Raw genomic sequence first — 19,495 nt, forward strand, 5'->3', positions numbered from 1 at the left:
TCTGCAAGGGCTGGGCTGAGGTTCCCCTGTGTGGTGGCTTTGGGGTGGCAGCTCACAGGCAGAGCTCAGCCAAGCTACATGACCCTCTGGCAGATCTTTCGGGCACCCCTCCAACTAGAAAGGCTACATTTTGATGCATAGGATGTTTGGCCAGGTCTTAAGAAGGGACAGGCCTCATTTATTTATAGAAAACGTCTAGAATTGTACCTTTCTATGCAAAGCGGTTACCAAATGCCTTGGTGACACAGCTGCAGTGGGTGACACAACACCAGCATTTGGTTAATACCTGCAGACCATCTTCACCCCTTTGCAGCATCAAAAGAAAAGTACAATAGCTGAGGGGTTAGTGCATCCTCTGGCAATTACTCCTCTCATCGTCAGCTTCCCTGAGTGGTGAAATTCAGCTTCAGAGCTTGAGGTGCTGCGCGATCCAGCCCTGGACGGCTGTGACTTTGGTGTAGACACCAGGGAAGTATGGCCGGGCGCAGCCATAGCCCCAGCTTGTGATTCCTGCCAGAAACCACCGCCCTGAGGGTTCTTGACACGCCAGGGGTCCACCCGCGTCGCCCTGCGGAGAGAGAAGGGCCCGTGTCAAGCCAAAGAGGTGGCCCAGCCCCCAGCTGTGAGATGTGGGGGACACGGGAAGGTTTGCTGCCCTGTTCCCACCCCCAGGAGCTGCTTCCAGTGATGTGCTGGGATGCACAAGCCGAGGTTGGGGGTCTGGAGCAGGGAAGAGCCATGTCTGGAGGCACAACAGGTGATGAAAGGGGCTGCCTGTGGTCTCTGCCTCGGCGTTGCCTCTCTGCACATTTCCATGACCTGTCACAGGTCGGTGGGACGAGCAGAATGATGTGTATGGACTCGCATAATGGCAACAGCCAGTGGAGACGGGTGGATGGGCAGGGTAAGTGTGTCCACCCCGAGGGCTCTGCACAGGTTTGCTCTGTCCCCGCCGCAGCATTTGCTGCTCTCACGCTCACCGAGCAGCTGTCGACGGTGCCGTGCGGGAAGCCGGCACACAGCATCCTGCTGCTGATCTGGACGGGGTAGAACTTCTTGCAGGCCTGGTCTCCGATCACGTTCACTGCTGCTTTTTGCAGGTGCTTTGACATGAGACCTGAGGACACAAGTATCGCTGTGAGTTTGCTGCAGAGCCGCTCAGAAGCAACAGTGAGTGTAGGAGAGGGGTTTCTTGTCAAAGGGAGAGACCTGCACTGGGAAGGGGAGCCAGGGCCAGTTTCTCCCCAGCAGAGCAAGCACAGGAAGGCCCCTTCGGTGTGTGGTTTGTCAGACTGCTCGGCTGACCCAGTAAAATGGGATCAGGGTGGTCCCTGTGCTGCGGGAGCACAGCTGGAGCAGCTGCAAAGGGATGTGCAGCACAGTGATGGGACGGAGAAAGCTTGGGAGGGCTGCAGGAGGGCAGAGGTGACACCAAGTGGAGGAGCACAGGGCCTGGGAGGAGACTGTGGTGACACCAGGGCTTGTGCAGGCTGGTGTCCCCTACAGGGTCCAGCCTGGTGTGGGGAGCGCTTGGGGCAGCAGAGTGGGAATCAATGATGTTTGAGCTCACAGGGGATGGGGCATGTGGTGTGCTCATCACAGACTGTCCTGAGCTGGAAGGACCCACAGATCATGGAGTCCAACTGCTGTCCCTGCACAGGACCCCCCACAGGTCACCCCGTGTGTCTGGGGACGTTGTCCAGTCTCTTCTTGAACGCTGTCAGGTTGGGCCGTGACCCCTCCCTGGGAGCCTGTTCAGTGTCCAGCACCTCTGGGGGAAGAACCTTTTCCTCATGTCCAACCCGAACCTCAAGGATGTGGTGGGGCCCTCTCAGCCCGTACCTCCTTCCTTCGTGGAGCCCCAGCCTGTGATGAAGCATCTGGCTCCTTCATGGAAGACGTGTGAACTGTCTGGGAGACATATGGGTCTGACGGTGCTGCTGAACTTGATGGGCGCGTTCAGCTCCAGCAGTGCCACGTCGTAGTCCAGGCTGTAGACGTTGTAAAAAGGGTGCTTGTAGATCCGGAATATTTTCTCCGTTTTGCCATCGATGCCGTTCAGGAAGGGTGTTCCTAGAAAGGCCACCCACATTTTGGGGTCACTGTAACTGCAGAAAGACAGCAAACCTGGCTGTTAGGAGCGTGGCCTCACAAGGAGGGCTGTTCCTCCACTTGTGTGACTGGGATGCACCACGGCCACCCCTTGTGAGGCCAGGAACCCATCTCCATCACAGCGCGGACAAACCCAGGCTCTGCTCCACTCATTCACCTTGGCACTTACCATCCATAACAGGGAGTGTGTGCTCCCCGTGGGGCACAGCATCCCAGCCACAGCGCTGGATGGGGAGGGAGGGTGAAGCCAAGAGCCACCTGGCTTCACAAGCCCATCTCAGACTTACATATCGAAGCAGTGCGCTGCGGAGAGCAGCCAGCGGTCGGCGATGAGGACGGCCCCGCACTTGTGCTCCTTCCGCCGAAGCCAGAGGCTGACTTGCCAGGGCCACTCTCCTCGAGCCGCGGCGCTGCCACCCACGATCTTGCTGAAGGCCAGAGCACTTGTTAAGCCACAATCTGGGACAGAAGAAGAGGCACCGTGGTTTTAATTAACTGTAAGTGGAAGGGATATCTGCCCTCCTTTCATAGCCAGTGCCACAGTGGGGCCTTCTGGGGAGACTGACACGGGACAGTGGGATGTGATGGATTTTATTGACCCATAGAACTTGAGGGAACGGCAGCAGATGTGCCAGGGAGGGTCAGTGGGCCATGAGGAAAAGGTTCTTCACCCAGAGGTGCTGGACACTGAACAGGCTCCCAGGGAGGGGTCACGGCCCAACCTGACAGTGTTCAAGAAGAGACTGGACAACGTCCCCAGACACACGGGGTGACCTGTGGGGTGTCCTGTGCAGGGACAGCAGTTGGACTCCATGATCCTGTGGGTCCCTCCAGCTCAGGACATGCTGTGATTCTGCGATCTGACACAAGGCTGGGCAGACTTGGCATATTTGGGAACAAGTTTGGGAACTTGTTACCACAGATCACACCTTCCAGAGATGTGGTACGTGAGGAGGGGACGTTACAGCATCTTTTGGGCTGCCACCTTGTGCAGAGCCGTCTGGCCAGCTCGCACCAGCAGAATGACCGGCCAGGAGCCCCATGTGCTGGCAAACAGGTTCTAATGTTTATAGCACAGGAGAGGAGGCCACATGCCCTGGCAGAAAATTTGGACCCTGCTCGTCCAGCTTTATCTTATTATAGGCTCTGTAGGACCTGGACCACAAGGGGCTGGCCCAGGGCCCCAGTGCACAACGTGGGGCCCAGGGTGGCCCATGAGAAGTTGGTGGTTGCACTGGGGAGGCCGGTGGTGTAGAATAAATTGCAAAGCTGTGCTCACCGCAGTTGCGCTCATCGAAGCCGTTGCTGCAGTCGGCAATGCCGTCACATTCGGGATTTTCTTTTCCAATGCAGACGTTGCTGGAACACTTGAAGGTGAAGCTGGTACAAGGCACCACTGGAAGAGAATAACCCAGAGTGAGCTCAGCACCCTCTCTGCTGGGGCTGGAGCTCTCCCACCAACATGTCAATAAATCTGTCGTCAGTTTTACCTGGCGTTTGGGTGGGCTTGGCAGGCTCCGTGGTTTGCAGGGCTGTGGAGGGTTCTTCGGTGGCTGTTGTGGGTCTGTCAGTGGGACTGGCAGCGGGGGTGCTGGGCCGGTGGGTGACGCTGCCTGCGGCAGACGTTCTAGCGAAGGTTGAACTGGAAATGGTGCCTGTGCCAGGACTGGGCAGCTGGGAAATGGTGTCCAGGATCCAGTCTCTGAGTTTGGTAATTCTGGAGTACACGCCGGGATTCATAGGCTGGGCACAGCCGACTCCCCAGCTCACGATGCCGGCCAGATAAAACACTCCTGGGGTCACCTCGCAGGCCAAGGGTCCACCCGAATCTCCCTGAGGAAGAAGCAAGACCATGGTTGCTCAGGCCAGGGCTGTGTGGAGCTGCCCCTCAGCCACGCTGGGGGACACAGCTGCCCCAAACTCTCTGTTCTCCAGCCCCGCGGGGCTGTTGCTGCCGGGCAGTGAGTGCGAAAGAGGCTGAACCTGGGGTGAGTGGCTCAGCCTGGCTCCACAGGTACAGGTGGCATTTGTCACGAGAGTTAACAGGTCCTGACAGCTCCTTCCCCAGCACAGGGCAACAAAGATGCTGAAGGGAGTGGAGCATCTCCCGTGTGAGGAAAGGCTGAGGGAGCTGGGGCTCTGGAGCTGGAGAAGAGGAGACTGAGGGGGGACTCATTCCTGGGGATCAATATGGAAAGGGGCAGTGTCAGGAGGATGGAGCCAGGCTCTTCTGGGTGACAACCAGTGACAGGACAAGGGGCAATGGGTGCAAACTGGAACACAGGAGGTTCCACTTAAATTTGAGAAGAAACTTGTTTGGGGTGAGGGTGTCAGAGCCTGGCCCAGGCTGCCCAGGGAGGTTGTGGAGTCTCCTTCTCTGCAGACATTCAAACCCGCCTGGACCCCTTCCTGTGGAACCTCAGCTGGGTGTTCCTGCTCCATGGGGGGATTGCACTGGATGAGCTTTCCAGGGCCCTTCAACCCCTGACACTCTGGGATTCTCTGGACGACAACCACCACCAACTACCACCATCTCGCTGCCACAGGAGGAAACCGGCTCCATCCAGGAGTCCGGTCTGGCCAGACAGGACAGTGGGATATTGATTTAAGTCGTGCTCAACTTGACGGAGCTTTATTTACTTTTCTAAAGCTCCAGGGGTCGGTGGGCTGGGTTTTTTGAGCCAAGGTACACATGGATTACAGCCTGACCACAGCAGCTCAGCAAATGTCTCCCGAGGATGTGCTGAGCAGCGTTAGCCCAGCTTTCTGCAGCAACCCACAGAGGAGCAGAGAAACTGCAGACCCTTACCTGGCAGGAATCCACCTTCCCCTCCAGGAAGCCGGCACAGATCATTTGGTCAGTGAGGGAAAAGTTGTAGAGGAAATCGCAGGTCTCCTGGTCTATGATGCCCACAGAGGCTTTCTGCAGGATCTCAGGCTTGGTGGCTGCGTGAAAACCACGGGACGAGTGAGCACGGCAGAGGGGAGCGGGAGCTAACGGCTTTTAGACTGATCCAACACATACTGCAGGCAAACAGGCTCCAGTTCCACCCAGAAGCTGAGTCCTGTAAGAGCTGCCCTGGGGCTCCAGGCTCACCCGAAGTGGTTTTGTCCCCATGCACAGAACACATGGGCAGCAAGTTTCTGTTGTCCTGGCAGCCAAAACCTCTATTTATAGAATTCTTTCTTGCCAAAAAGATTTCTGTCCTCTACCTTCCATGTTCCATAGCCAGCTGTTGTGTGCACTATGAATCTGCTGCTGCAGGTGCTGTTGATAACGGCATTTTGGAAGAGGAGTCAGAGAAAAAGGGCTCCATGTACTACATTTTGTGAGCTTTGTTCTTCTGGTTACACAGGAAAAAATGTGAGAGAATAAAAATTCTATAAAATAAAGGGATCGGACATCTGATCTGTAAAGATTTTAGCATAACAAAAATTGCTATATAAAGTTGTCCTAGCCAAAAGAGAGTATGAGTTACCTAATAAACGTATTTGTAAGAAATACAATTCACGTCAGCTAACTCTTATTTTTAGAGGTTTCATTTAAAAACAAACAAACAACAACAACAAAAAACCAAACAACAAAACAAATCACTCAAGCAACATTTCTATTTCAACTGGGTTTGATTGACTTAAAGCATAATTTTGATAAATACCAAGGCAGTTATATCCAGGTCAGCCCCGGTCACCAGTCAGAGGGACAGCAGCACCTCTTTGGGAGCACACATGCCACCCCCAGGTCTTCTCCCTACAATCTTTGCATTTTCTAATTGCTTGGAACACCTTTGTGACCGAGTGCGGTTGCTGTGGCTGACACTGCCCTGCCAGAGCTGGATCAGGTCTCTGAGCTGAGCTTAACGGGGAGAACTACCCAGGGGAGCCCAGCAGGTCGCTCCTGGTTCCTGCCAGACTGCTCTCTCCATCGTCTTGTCTGCTGGTGGCTTCTAAACAACTGCGGTTCAAGGTATCACAGTATCACAGTATGTTTGGGATTGGAAGGGACCTCGAAAGATCATCCAGTCCAATCCCCCTGCTGGAGCAGGAACGCCTGGGTGAGGTCGCACAGGAAGGTGTCCAGGTGGGCCTTGAATGTCTCCAGGGAAGGAGACTCCACAACCTCCCAGTTTCTGCCAGTTCCTGACTGTCCCCATTACCATCCCCTGAGCTGGATGATCCCCAGACTCAGGCTTTGCTGCTCCAGAACCAATTGACTGATAATGAAGGAGCACAAGTGTGATGGGAGCAGCTGAGGGACCTGGGGGGTTCAGCTGGAGAACAGGAGCTGAGGGGAGACCTTCTGATCTCTGAACTGCCTGAAAGGAGCTTGGAGCCAGGGGGGTCGGGCTCTGCTCCCCAGGAACAAGCGCCAGGAGCAGAGGAAACGGCCTCAAGTTGCCCAGGGGAGGTTGAGGTTGGATCTGGGGAACAATTTCTTCCCCAAAGGGCTGTGGGGCATTGGAACAGGCTGCCCAGGGCAGTGCTGGAGTCACCAGCCCTGGAGGGCTGGACAGACGGACATGAGGTTCTCAGGACATGGGGCAGTGCCGGGGTGCGTTATGGTTGGACTCTGTGATCCTGAGGGTCTTTTCCAACCAAAATGATTCTATGAATGCATCAGTTCTTACCGTTCCCCTCCTCGAGGTGACCCCAGCCAGAAATGACACATTTCTTGCCAACGGGAAACTCCTGCGCTGCAGTTGGGAGACAGATGGGCTGGATGTGTTTGGTGAAGACAAGAGGGGTCGCCAGCTCCAGCACAGCCACGTCGTAGTCCAACATAATTGGGTTGTAGAGGGGATGCTGGATCACTCTGGTTACATTGACTTTCACCCCACTCTCATCTGTCCCATTCAGTGATGTTGTTCCCATGTAGGCTTCAATCTCTTCTGAATGTGTCCTGCAAAACATAGAATCCTAAACACGCACGTTCACACACACCCCGAGCACAAATTCTGATGTTGGAGTTGCAAACAACTTTAAATGCCGAGTGTTTGAAACGTTACTTTAGCAAAGCAGAGCCCAGCACAAGGAGCAGCTCTGCTAGGCCAGGCCCAAAGAGCCGTTTCTGGTGGTGGCACTGGTTGGAGGGTCCTGAGGAGCAGGTAAACCCGCAGGAATCCTCCCCTCACCTCCAGGATTTGTCATTTCAGGAGTGATCTGGCACACAGATGCTGTCTCTATATTCAGCAGGTTTTGATGGATTTGGGGGTTTTAGTTGGATTTTTCTAAAGTTGTGCTGTTTGTTGTTTTGTTTTGTTTTAACCCCGTGTGAATTTTAAACATTTGGTTCTATGACATTTCTGAAAAACTGTTTCCTTTTCCTTGTTTTCCACCTGCTCCTGGTGGTTATTTGGTATCTTAGTAAAACAGTAAGGATGCATTTCCTAAACACCTTGTACCTTTGTAACCGTACGGTCCCCACCACACACTCCCCACCCCGCTGTCTCTTCCCCCAGCTCCAGTCTGATCCATTTGTCGTGCTTGTTTCGGATGCTGATCCACATCCAGCTCATCCTTGTGTCCTGTGTTCACCATTTTATGTTATCCTAGCTCTGCGTGCGATGTTTGAGAGGTCGGTGTGCTGTGAATTACCAGCCACACACTGGTAATCTCAGTTGTTTTTCTAATAATTACTATTGGTTTGCTCTTTGATTGCCAGTGCCCACAGGACTGCTGTTCTCACGGCAAAATCCACCGTATTTCTGACCTTTTCTCGTGTGCAGACGGGTGGCTCTGCTGCTTTGCAGTGCACCTCACTTCACACTTGCCCACCTTGCATTTCACTCGCTGCCTATTGCTTTATTTAACACACAAGGTTGTTTTGAAACTCTTCGTAGTCAGTCCCTCACCCTTTCTGCCTTCAGGAGTTTTTATTCCTGACAAACATCACCCCCTGGCTACTCATTTCTTAATCTTGGTTATTTCTAAACCTGGACTTGGGGTCTCGCTGTTTAACACAACTACGCAAAATCAAACTGAGCATCCACCCTCCAACATCTGACCGCGTGTCTCTATCCCCATCTTACAGCCCATTTCTAAGGTTAAATTTCTTGCAGAAACTCGTGGCACCATTCCTTTTCCACCCATTCGAAGCGTTGCCCTTGCTCCCTGCCCAGGCTACTTTAACCTTTCCCTGCTCATCCCGCCCTCCCCACAACACCCGTTTACTATGAATCTCTAGCAGACACTCCTGTCGCTTCCCCAGCCGCGGCTGCTGGGAGCTGGGAGCTGCCGCGTCTCACTCGTTGAAGCAGTGCGCTGCCGACAGCAGCCAGCGCGCCCCGACCACCGTGGCTCCGCAGAAGTGCCTCGAGTCTTCTCTCAGGCTGACTTGCCAGGGGATCTCTCCTCTGGAAGCGTCTGTTCCCCCCACAATCTTGCTGGGTTTAGAGAACCCGGGTCGTCCTCCGCACGCTGAACAAAAGCAAAACGCGACTTGTGAGATTTCCTGGCAGATGACAAGGACAGAGTTTTGCTGCTTCTAACCAGTAAATCTGAGCAGGAACGGATCAGGGCTGAAGTGCGAGGGATCTGCCAGCTGATCGGGGCTTTCGCCCTGACTGCTGTTCTGCATCTTGCTCTTGGCAAGTCCTTAATCCTGCGCCTTTCTCAAAGGCAGAGTAACCAGCAGCTCTGTCCTTCTTAGCCTTACCGCTCCAGATGAAAAGTCAGTCCTAAATTTAGAAAAATACATCTGTGCCTCCGTGCAGAGCTGCTGGGAGGGCTCCTTGGAGCTGACAGGACAGCCTAGAGACACCTGCCCTCCTTCCCTTCGGGGAGAAGCTGCATGGCTGCTGGGAATTTGCACCCATCAGTCACAGAATCCAGAATGTCAGGGGTTGAAGGGCCCTGGAAAGCTCATCCAGTGCAATCCCCCCATGGAGCAGGAACACCCAGCTGAGGTTCCACAGGAAGGGGTCCAGGCGGGTTTGAATGTCTGCAGAGAAGGAGACTCCACAACCTCCCTGGGCAGCCTGGGCCAGGCTCTGACACCCTCACCCCAAACAAGTTTCTTCTCAAATTTCAGTGGAACCTCCTGTGTTCCAGTTTGCACCCATTGCCCCTTGTCCTGTCACTGGCTGTCACCGAGAAGAGCCTGGCTCCGTCCTCCTGACACTGCCCCTTTCCATATTGATCCCCATGAATGAGTCCCCCCTCAGTCTCCTCTTCTCCAGCTCCAGAGCCCCAGCTCCCTCAGCCTTTCCTCACACGGGAGATGCTCCACTCCCTTCAGCATCTTGGTGGCTGCGCTGGACTCTCTCCAGCAGTTCCCTGTCCTTCCTGAACTGTACTCTGAACTGTGGCAAACAAAAGTGAGCGGTTGGCAAGTTAAACAGCATCAGATGCTGCTGTGTCTGAGTGCCCCATCCAGGGCCTGCTGGAGCAGCCCCATTGCACAGACAACAGGCAAAATTCCACATTCAGTTGCATAAGCAAAGGAGCTCATGGAACTCATCTCTGCAGATGCTCAGTGACTTGGCCAGGCTGCTCTGGGCTGAGCCAGGGCCACCAGATATTGTCACTTGTGCCTGGGCAATCAGCACTTCAGCTCCATGGTGGAACAAACACGACATTTGGACCTGTGTCAGCCCCTCTTCATGCCACGGTGTGCCCACCCTGGGGGCGCTCGTACCTTGCGGTCTCAATGCCGTCACCAGCGCGCTGGCAGCTGGGGCTGGTGACACAGTGGGGACGGTGCCGGTGGCGTTGAGCTCCGCAGAGCTGACCACATCACGGTTCGCACTGGAGTGTGGTAGGGGAACGGTGTTGATTGTGGAGGTGGGGGAGGCAGAAATGGTGTCCAAGATCCAGTCTCTGAGTTTGGTAACACGCGTGTAGACCCCGGGCCGCCTGGCTTCACCGCACCCGATTCCCCAGCTCACAATGCCCGCCAGGAAGAACTTGCCAGATGGCTCTTGGCAAACCAAGGGCCCACCAGAGTCACCCTGCAAGAGAAGCCACGTGGTGAGCTCGCCCTGGGGACGCTCCGAGCTCATCCTGGCCACCCTCAGCATCTCTGTGTCCCCCAGCTCAGCCCTGCTTATTGCCCAGCCTAGTGACGAGTGAAGCACCTCCTGTGCTGGCCCTTGGTGCTCCTCTGTGTGCACACTGTGCTGCTATTAGCAGTACCCTGGTGCCCTTGAGATGCCAGAAGAGCACAAGGACGTCCTCCAAAAAATCTAGAGTAAGTATTTCTACTGGTTTAATCATTTGTTAGAATGCTGCTCTCAAAGGTGAAGCCCAGCAGCCGCTAGGCAGCCAGACAGTGGGTGTTCATTGTATGACACACAACCCAGGGGGACTACGCTAAGTTTTGCATGATGTTTTCTTGGTTTGGCCTGTGGTTTCCCAGTCAATTCTTTGGTACTGTGCAGCCATATGAGTGTCACTGATGTAGGACACGAGGTGTCTGTGAAGCTGGCAGTGCCTTCTGGGGGCTGGGATGCTCCAGGTGAGCAATGAATAACCGGATGGGTCACGTTCATCATCCAACCTCAAAGCCCCAGCGCATTTGGTACAGAAATATGAACCAATATCACCAGAGAAGGGCGGTTTTGCTCAGCTGGTGGCTGTGGCCAAACCACAGGGTCACCATGGACATCACAGTCCCCTCTCCCCACACAGGGGATTTTCTCCAGCTGACCACCTGCAGTGCCAGGCTGGATAAAGGCAAACGAGGCAAAGAAAACACCAAGTCGTTCACCAAAACCTGCTGTGTATGTTTTAGTTTCCACTGCTGCCCTTTGCCATCTGGATTTTGATCTGAGGACCTGCCAGGTACATTGGTAGCACCAGCCCTGATTACAGCTCAGAAACTGAAGGAGTTAAATAGCCAAAGAGCCCCTTACACAGCAGTGCCCTGCTCTGAGCACTAGAGAACATGTCCTTGTGTGGGGACGTGTGCCGGCGTCCCTGGGCAGCGCTTACCTGGCAGGAGTCGATTTTCCCCTCGAGGTAACCAGCGCACATCATCCTGTCCGTGAGGGCATGGCTGTAGAGGCTGGAGCACAGCGTCTGGTCCAGCAGCTCCACCGTCGCTTTCTGCAGGAACTCGGGTTTCACCACTAAACGAGAAGATGCAGCCGTGAGCTCCTCACAGGGAACCTCGCACAGGACCCGCTGCCAATGTTACTGCCACCCTGCCTGGCCAGAGCGTGACCTGGGTGCATGAGGAAGAGTGTGAGCAGCAGGTTCATCCTCCCCCTCTGCTCTACCCTGATGAGGCCACATCTGCAGAACTGGGACCAGTTCTGGGCTTCTCAGTTTAAGAAGGACAAGGAATTACTGGAGGAGTCCAGCAGAGAGTGACAAAGATGCTGAGGGGTCTGGAGCATCTTTGTGATGAGGAGAGACTGAGAGAGCTGGGCTGTTGAGCTGGAGAAGAGAAGCTGAGAGGGATCTGATCAATGGATCAGTATCTCAGGTTGGGTGTCAGAGGATGGACCAGACTCTGTTCAGTGGTGCTCAACGCCAGGGTGAGGGGCAGCGGGCACAGACTGGAACACAGGAGGCTCCATGTGAACATGAGCAGAAACTTGTTTGCTGGGAGGTGACAGAGCCTGGCCCAGGCTGCCCAGAGCGGGTGTGGAGTCTCCTTCTCTGAGCCATTCAAACCCCCTGGACCCACCTGTGTGATCTGCTCTGTGACCCTGGTGAGCAGGGGGGGCTGGGGATCTGCAGAGCTCCTGCAACCCAGCCAGGCTGTGGTTCTGGGATTCTGAGACCTGAGTTCCCTTCCCTCACACCTCCCGCACTGCTCACACCCCCACACCTCCCTCCTCTGCCTCGCTGTGCTTACAGAAATCCCCTCTGAGGTAGCCCCAGCCGGAGATGAGACACTTCTTTCTGGTGGGGAAGTGATGCCCAGCGCTTGGCAGGCACACGGGCTGGATGTACTTGGTGAAGGTCACAGGTCTCTTCAGCTCCAGCACGGCCACATCATAGTCAGCCGTGTCGGTGTTGTAGGAGGGGTGCGGGATGATGCGCGAGATGCTCATTTTCACCGCCCCGCTGTCTGAGCGGAGCGAGTTGGTTCCCGTGTAAGCTGCCCACATGGCCGGGTCCTGAAACCTGGAGGAGAGATGGTTGGGACCACGTGAGCCCAGAGCTGCAGCATCGCCTGCAAACCAGAGCCGCAGCATCACCTGCAAACCAGAGCCGCAGCATCGCCTGTGAACCAGAACCACAGCATCACCTGCAAACCAGAGCCGCAGCATTGCCTGTGAACCAGAACCACAGCATCACCTGCAAACCACAGCTGCAGCATCACCTGCAAACCAGAGCCACAGCATCACCTGCAAACCAGAGCCACAGCATCACCTGCAAACCAGAGCCACAGCATTGCTGGGCAAAACAGAGCCACAGAATTACTGGGCAAACCAAAGCCACAGTATCACCTGTGAACCAGAGCCACAGCATTGCTGGGCAAACCAGAGCCACATTATTGCCTGCAAACCAGAGCCACAGCATTGCCAGGCAAACCAGAGCCACAGCATTGCCAGGCAAACCAGAGCCACAGCATTGCCAGGCAAACCAGAGCCACAGCATCACCTGCAAACCAGAGCTGCTGCTGAGCTGGTGCTGCCTCTGCCCACCCCACCCTCTCTGTGATGGGAGATCCCAGTGGGAAACCAGGCGTGTTGGGCCAGGGGCACAGCAGGGGCTTGAGCTGGAAGATCCGGCAGCTCTTGGAAGTGGGGAAGAGGGGGAGAAGCTGGTGTGGCTGGAGCTTACTCGGTAAAGCAGTGAGCGGCAGACACCAGCCACTTCTCGGAGAGGATGGCGGCACCGCAGAAGTGCTCGTTGTTCTCCCGCAGGCTGACTTGCCAGGGGAACTCCCCTCGCGAGGCCTCGGAGCCTCCGACGATGCGGCTGGCGGTCTGCATGGCGGGGCGGCTCCCGCAGTCTGCAACGGGAGACAGACAGACAATCAGGGTCCTGCTCGCTGCACCCTGGAAAAGTGATCATGGGGTTAGTGGAAAAGCAGCTTTGTGTGCAACCCCAGCACTCGTGCAAGCAGCAGGACATTGCCAGGGATGTCACAGGGATGTCACAGGGATGTCACAGGGCATCTCTTCTCTGCAGACATTCAAACCCGCCTGGACACCTTCCTGTGGAACCTCAGCTGGGTGTTCCTGCTCCATGGGGGGATTGCACTGGATGAGCTTTCCAGGGCCCTTCAACCCCTGACATTCTGGGATTCTGTGATTTAACCCACAGGCTCAGAAAAGAGCACTGCAAAGCACTGGTCCATCAGAGCACCCTCCCTGAGATTCTTCTAAAGCAAGAAATTCTGAAGAGAAATCTCTCATCTGGTTTCACGAGCTCAGCCACTGCCCTGTGACCTGTGCCCAGCAGCCCATGGCCGCGTGCTGCTTGCCCCGCACGCCACCCCACCGGGAAGGGGGACTTGTCGTGACCCTTTCAGTTGGTGGTGGGACCAAGGTGTTTCCAGGGTACAACATCCTGATGCAGACACTGGCCTGACAAGTTGTGCCGTGTCCTCGGCTCACTTTGGTGCCCAGAGGCCCTGCCAGGGTGTGCAGTCGTGGTTTGTGGCCTGTCCCCCACGTCCAGGAGCCCGCCAGACTCACCGCAGCCCCGTTCATCAGAGGCATCAGCGCAATCTTTTCGGCCGTCGCATTCCGGGTTTTCTTTCCACACGCACTGGCTGTTGCGGCAGCTGAACGTGTCTCCGGGGCAGCTCCCTGGGGACAGCAAGGCTTGAGCCACTCCTGTGCTCTGCAGCCCTCCCAGAAACCATCCCCAGGGACAACCCCGCGGTGTCCTTGTCCCTCTGCTCCCGGGCAGTGCCCGAGTCCCCGCGGGATGGAGCTGGGAGCGGAGCTGCAGCTCTTTCTGAGCTTGCAGGGGAAAGGGCTGCAGGGCCCTGGAGCACCAGCTCAGGAACAGGATGGGGTGCAAATACCCCTGGTACCCGCAGCAGGTCAGGCTGCACAGCACAGCCACGGGAGCAGGGACAGAGGGCCCGGCTGGACTCTTAGAATCACAGCATCATTTAGGTTAGAAGACACCCTTAAGATCATTGAGTCCAACCATAACCTGACTCTAGCACTAAACCTCATCCCTAAGAGCCTCATCTATACATCTTACCTGATTTCGGTCCAGGTCTGTGGGGAGAAACCTCACTGGGACCTGTGGCAAAGTGGGAGGAACAGGGGTTAGTGAGGGTGTCCCGGTGCTGCGTGTTCCCGTGGACGGCGCTGTTCCCTGGCCAGGGCTGGCAGAGCCTTTGCTTCATCTGCTCCTCCTGCGCAGCCATTGCTTTCCCTGCCCCACGGCCAGCGCTGAGCTCCTGGGCCGGTTCCCTTCACACAGCCCTTCCTCGGTGTGCTCCGCGGTGCCCACGCACAGCAGGGGAGCAGCATCTGCGGGATCTGCAACATCTGCAGCATCTGCAGCCCTGCGGGTGTTTGGGGAGACCCCGGGTGCAGGGAGAAGTTCCCAGGAGCTGCAGCTTTGCGGAGGCTCCGGGGCTGAAGCGATGCCGGCTGTTCCCTAGAGCCAAGGGGTGTCTGTGCACCCCCTGTTTGGGCTGCACAAGGCTCCCAAAAACGCAGGGACTCTGCCCGTCATTGCAGAGGGAGCTGTGGAGGAAACTGCACCTGCATGTTTTCCAGGCACATTTTTTTTTTAAATCTGCTGGATTTGGTCACAAGCGACTCCACAGTCACTGAAAGAAAGGAGAATTTCTGAGTCAGGTGGTTTCAGAGAGTCGTTCAAATGTGATAAATATCTACCTAAGCAGAAGTTACTGCTACAGCTCTGAGGACAGCCTGAGGTACAGAAACCCAGCAGTTCACCTCCTGACCCTGGATCTGTTTTCCCCAGACTGGTTACAGGTGCTACAATAAAAGCAAAAGGAGCTGCAATTTATGCTTTGGGCTCTGTTGTTGCTGCCGCTCCCTGAAGCTGCTCTCTATTGAGCAACCACCAAGATTCTGCTGCTGTTTGGTGAACCTGGTGGCACCTGGGAGCCAGGCAGAGCATCTCTCGTGGGTTTGCTTGGGTGCTGGGCAGCACCTCCATTTCTAGCATTGCTGCTGGGTGTGGAGCCTTCACTGGACACCCAGAGCTGCAGCCCTGCGGGGGTTTGGCTGAGACACAGCTTGTGGCCTTCACAGAACCCCAGCCTGGTTGGGTTTCAGGAGCTCTGCAGATCCCCAGCCCCCCCTGCTCACCAGGGTCCCAGAGCAGATCACACAGGTGGGTCCAGGGGGTTTGAATGGCTCAGAGAAGGAGACTCCACACCCGCTCTGGGCAGCCTGGGCCAGGCTCTGGCACCTCCCAGCAAACAAGTTTCTGCTCATGTTCACATGGAGCCTCCTGTGTTCCAGTCTGTGCCCGCTGCCCCTCACCCTGGCGTTGGGCACCACTGAACAGAGTCTGCTGCATCCTCTGACACCCACCCTGAGCTATTGATCCATTGATCAGATCCCTCTCAGCTTCTCTTCTCCAGCTCAACAGCCCCAGCTCTCTCAGTCTCTCCTCATCACAAAGATGCTCCAGACCCCTCAGCATCTTTGTCACTCTCTGCTGGACTCCTCCAGTAATTCCTTGTCCTTCTTAAACTGGGGAGTCCAGCACTGGACCCAGTTCTGCAGATGCCACCTCCCCAGGGCAGAGCAGAGGGGGAGGATGAACCTCCCAGACCTGCTGCTCACACTCCTCCTCGTGCACCCCAGGTCCCCTTGGCCTCTTGGCCACAGGGCACATTGGTGACCCATGGTCACTGTGTCATACCCCAGAGCTCCCAGGTCCTTCTCTGCAGAGCTGCTTTCCAGCAGCTCAACCCCAACCTGTACTGGTGCCTGGGGTTGTTCCTCCCCAGCTGCAGGACCCTACACTTGCCCTTGTACAGTGTTGGGGTTTTTCTTGCTGCGGTGACCTCTGGTGCCAGCAGCACTGGCACAGAGCACCCAGCTCTGCCTGGGAGAGGAACGCACCCGTAAGCGAAGCCGAGGAGATGGTCCCGTAGGCGGGCAGGGCCAGGCCCCGGTCGTGCAGCGTGGCCGCCAGCCCGTGCCTCAGCGCCTCCTCCTCCACCGCCGCGCTCAGCGGCTGCGAGTCCTGCGGGGCGAAGCGCAGGCGGAAGCGGACGATCACGCTCGAGTTTCCATTCCTGCTGGAAGGTGGAGAATCAATGGCTGCGCTGGCTCCATGGTCAGCGCAAGGGACAGGCTCTTGTAAACCCAAGAGATGCAAAGATAATTCTTATTAATTTAAGGCGCAAGTTTCTCTGGAGACGTGCTCTGGGTTGAAATTGTCATTTGCATTTTTTTCTTTAGCCCAAAGTTCAGCTTTGTTTGCACAAAGCAGTTCTCCTCTGCCTTTCTGACTGTATTTCCAAATGAGGGAACCCAGAACATTGGTGTGATCCCAGAAGGAATTCCAGCCTCGACCGAAAAGCAGTTTGTACTGGTTTGCACAAGAGCTCAGGTGTGAGCTCACCTTCTTGGTGCAGCTCACGAGGGTTCCCAGAGCACGAGCTGCCCACGCTCACCTGTAGCCCAGGATGGTGCAACCGGTGCAGCTCCAGTCCAGCTGGGAGTCCTGGACACTGGACAGGAACTGCAAAGCAAAGAATGATGGTCACAGACCGAGCAGAAGACCCTGGGGAGATGGGACTAGAGGATGCCTGGCATTTTGCAGGGAGCTGGAGGTGGCTGAAGCATCTCCTCTTATCACCACCAGTGTCCAGCTCATGTGTGGCCCTTTGCCTGCCCTGGCTGGGGCACGAGGCAGAACCATCCCTTCTTTAGGCCTTCCTACCGCCTTTCTTTCACAAGGAACAGGCAGAGCACACATTTCCCCCTCTGCAAACATCACTTGGGGCCCTGACACAGCCTCTGAAGTGCAGCTCAGCCCTCTGCTGACGTTTAAGAAACCCCTGTTTTCCTCCTGCTCTCGGCACCCACATTCCACTGAATGCAGACAGCTGAGCCGGACCCAGCAGAACCGCCACAGTCTCTTCCCGCCAAGCCCAGCAGAGCTCACCAGCCGCTCCAGCGCAGGCGTCAGCACCCGGTAGTAGTCGGAGGTCTTGGTCTGTAAGCTGCTGTTGAACGCGATCCCGCGCAGCTCCACTGTGTGCTCGAAGCTGGTCTCTGCCGCGGGGTGACAGGCTGAAGGGAGGGAAGGCGTCTGTCACGGCACAAAGGACACACGGACATTCTGGGCTGCGGCTGGACCCAGCTTGGCTCGCCGTCTGCTTTGGAACACAGATCTCGTCGTGTCCTTTGGACCCGCCCTGGTCTGAGCAGCTCGACTGCCCCTGGTCACCCCTGGCTGTCTTTGGGGTGCCGCTTGGCCGTGCAATAGGAGAATTTTGAACTGAACTAATTTGAATGTGAGAATGGTGGATTTTTTTCAAGTCTGAGACAAAAGTCCAAGAACGGATGGGTACAGCCTGGCAGCGCACTCCCAGACTGGCCACATCCATGCAGGAACAGGCTGGGGAAAGGTGTTGGGCACCGAAGGCAGCTCAGGAATTCGTACGGCACTGGTGAGATCTGTCGGGCTGGGGTCGACCCCAGGGTGCTGGTGTGAGGTGGCATCTGGCCATGGGACACCAGAGGCAGCAGGAGGGGGGTGGAGAGGCAAGGAGACGGTGTCACCCCCTGGAGAGTGTCCAGAGGAGGGACACCAAGCTGGTGAAGGTTTGGAGGGGAAGCCGGATGAGGAGCGGCTGAAGTCCCTGGGTTTGCTCAGCTGGAGCAGAGCAGACTGAGGGCAGAGCCCATGGGCTGCAGGTTCCTCAGCAGGAGCAGGAGGGGCAGGGTGAGCTCTGCTCTGTGACAGTGACAGAGCCCAGGGAACGGCAGCAGATGTGCCAGGGAGGGTCAGTGGGCCATGAGGAAAAGGTTCTTCCCCCAGAGGTGCTGGACACTGAACAGGCTCCCAGGGAGGGGTCACGGCCCAACCTGACAGTGTTCAAGAAGAGACTGGACAACGTCCCCAGACACACGGGGTGACCTGTGGGGTGTCCTGTGCAGGGACAGCAGTCGGACTCCATGATCTGTGGGTCCCTCCAGCTCAGGACATTCTATGATTCTATGAGTAAACCAGGCAATGGTCGGTGGCACGAGGTGCTGGGGTAGAAAGACACAGCAGCAGAAATTTGGCAGTCACAGGGTGAGATTAGAGGGGAGGAACAGAGCACATGTGTCATGCAACACTGAAGATTAAGTGCTTCAAAGTTTGATATTCAGAACAAGTTGGCTACAGCCCTTGCAGTTTGTGTGTATGTGGGGAGAACTGACCACGTTTTGTCCTCAGCAGAAGGCTTTGGAGGATTTTTGCTAAGAGGACTGTGATCTGCACAGACCATTTCTCATTTCGCTGAGCAGATAAGCTGGAAGAAGGTACTGGGCTGCACACTCACCCAGCAGGATCCCCAGGTAGAGCGCGGTCACGCTGCCCACCACGGCGGCAGCCGCCATCACCTTCCAGCAGCTGGGCCCTGGTCCCCTGCTCTGGGTGCTCAGCACCATCTTCATCTGCTCCATGTTTGCTGAGCAGCTCTACAGATGGCTTCTGTGATTATAAAGAAAAGGAGGAGAAGAACCAGACTGAGAGAAGAGCGACACGCCAGCTATGGTTACCCCAGGAGCTCCAGCCAGTGCATTATCACGAGTAAAAGCATGGACGCACACAGTAGCCCCCGAACGTGCCTCAGGCTGCCACCAGGAGATTTTACTAATACATCCAGGTTATAGGACCGGAACACATCAACCATGGTGGCCTCTCCCTGCCTGGTTCCCCTTCCCTTTCTTCCTAGGAGGCCACTGCTGAGCAGGGCCATGTCCCTTGTGAACATGAACCAGCCTGGTGCCTCCATCTCTGCGCTCTGCATGGGCACTTTTGGTGACACCAGCTCTGGGTGAGCACTGAACCAGTGTCCCAGTGCCACAGGCCCTGCCTGGGCTCTGGTCAGGACAGCACATGTACCAGCTCTTCAGCAGCAGCCCCAGCCTTGCCCAGCAGCAGGTCCTACTGCCCATGACGAAATAGTAAGAGTGCAGCCAGAGAAACAAGATAAATGCCCTATTTTTGGCACTTTTGAGATCACATTTGGAGCACTGAGCATCTTCAGTGCATGAAAAGCATTGAGGTGCTTGAACAAGTCTGGCAGGGACCAGAGTTGGTGCCTTGGCTCGTTCTTTCTGCCTCAGACATCACCCCAGTGAAGATCCCAAAACCAACCGGCATCACTCGCAGATGATTTGGTGCCGCTCGGGAGTCGTGGGGCTGCAGTAGCAGGAGGAACAGTTAAGTTGGAAAGTACATTTATCTCCAAGCAATCTTATAGCCCTGCCAAAAACAAGACTGGACTGCAGCCTCAGCCTTAAATACAGAACTC

At 55.9% G+C, this 19,495-nt stretch overlaps 2 protein-coding genes across 2 annotated transcripts in view; both read right to left on the reverse strand.

Moving 5' to 3' along the window:
* Nucleotides 1–19,495, reverse strand: part of LOC136113159 (uncharacterized) — a 194,843-nt gene that overhangs the window by 90,131 nt on the left and 85,217 nt on the right. The gene's annotated exons all lie outside the window — the stretch shown is intronic.
* TMPRSS9 (transmembrane serine protease 9) lies at nucleotides 139–18,663 on the reverse strand. The gene is made up of 19 exons (XM_065858402.2): nucleotides 18,518–18,663; nucleotides 17,131–17,258; nucleotides 16,637–16,704; nucleotides 16,080–16,258; nucleotides 14,227–14,268; nucleotides 13,707–13,820; nucleotides 12,847–13,018; nucleotides 11,912–12,183; nucleotides 11,041–11,177; nucleotides 9,746–10,058; nucleotides 8,355–8,526; nucleotides 6,738–7,009; nucleotides 4,922–5,058; nucleotides 3,603–3,945; nucleotides 3,392–3,508; nucleotides 2,400–2,571; nucleotides 1,843–2,108; nucleotides 981–1,117; nucleotides 139–568 (listed from the first exon to the last, which is right to left on the reverse strand). The coding sequence occupies exons 1-19, from the start codon at nucleotides 18,639–18,641 to the stop codon at nucleotides 407–409; spliced, it is 3,327 nt and encodes a 1,108-aa protein (XP_065714474.2). The 5' UTR covers nucleotides 18,642–18,663; the 3' UTR covers nucleotides 139–406.

Source organism: Patagioenas fasciata, chromosome 27 (assembly GCF_037038585.1).
Source record: "Patagioenas fasciata isolate bPatFas1 chromosome 27, bPatFas1.hap1, whole genome shotgun sequence".
Lineage (NCBI taxonomy): Eukaryota > Metazoa > Chordata > Aves > Columbiformes > Columbidae > Patagioenas > Patagioenas fasciata.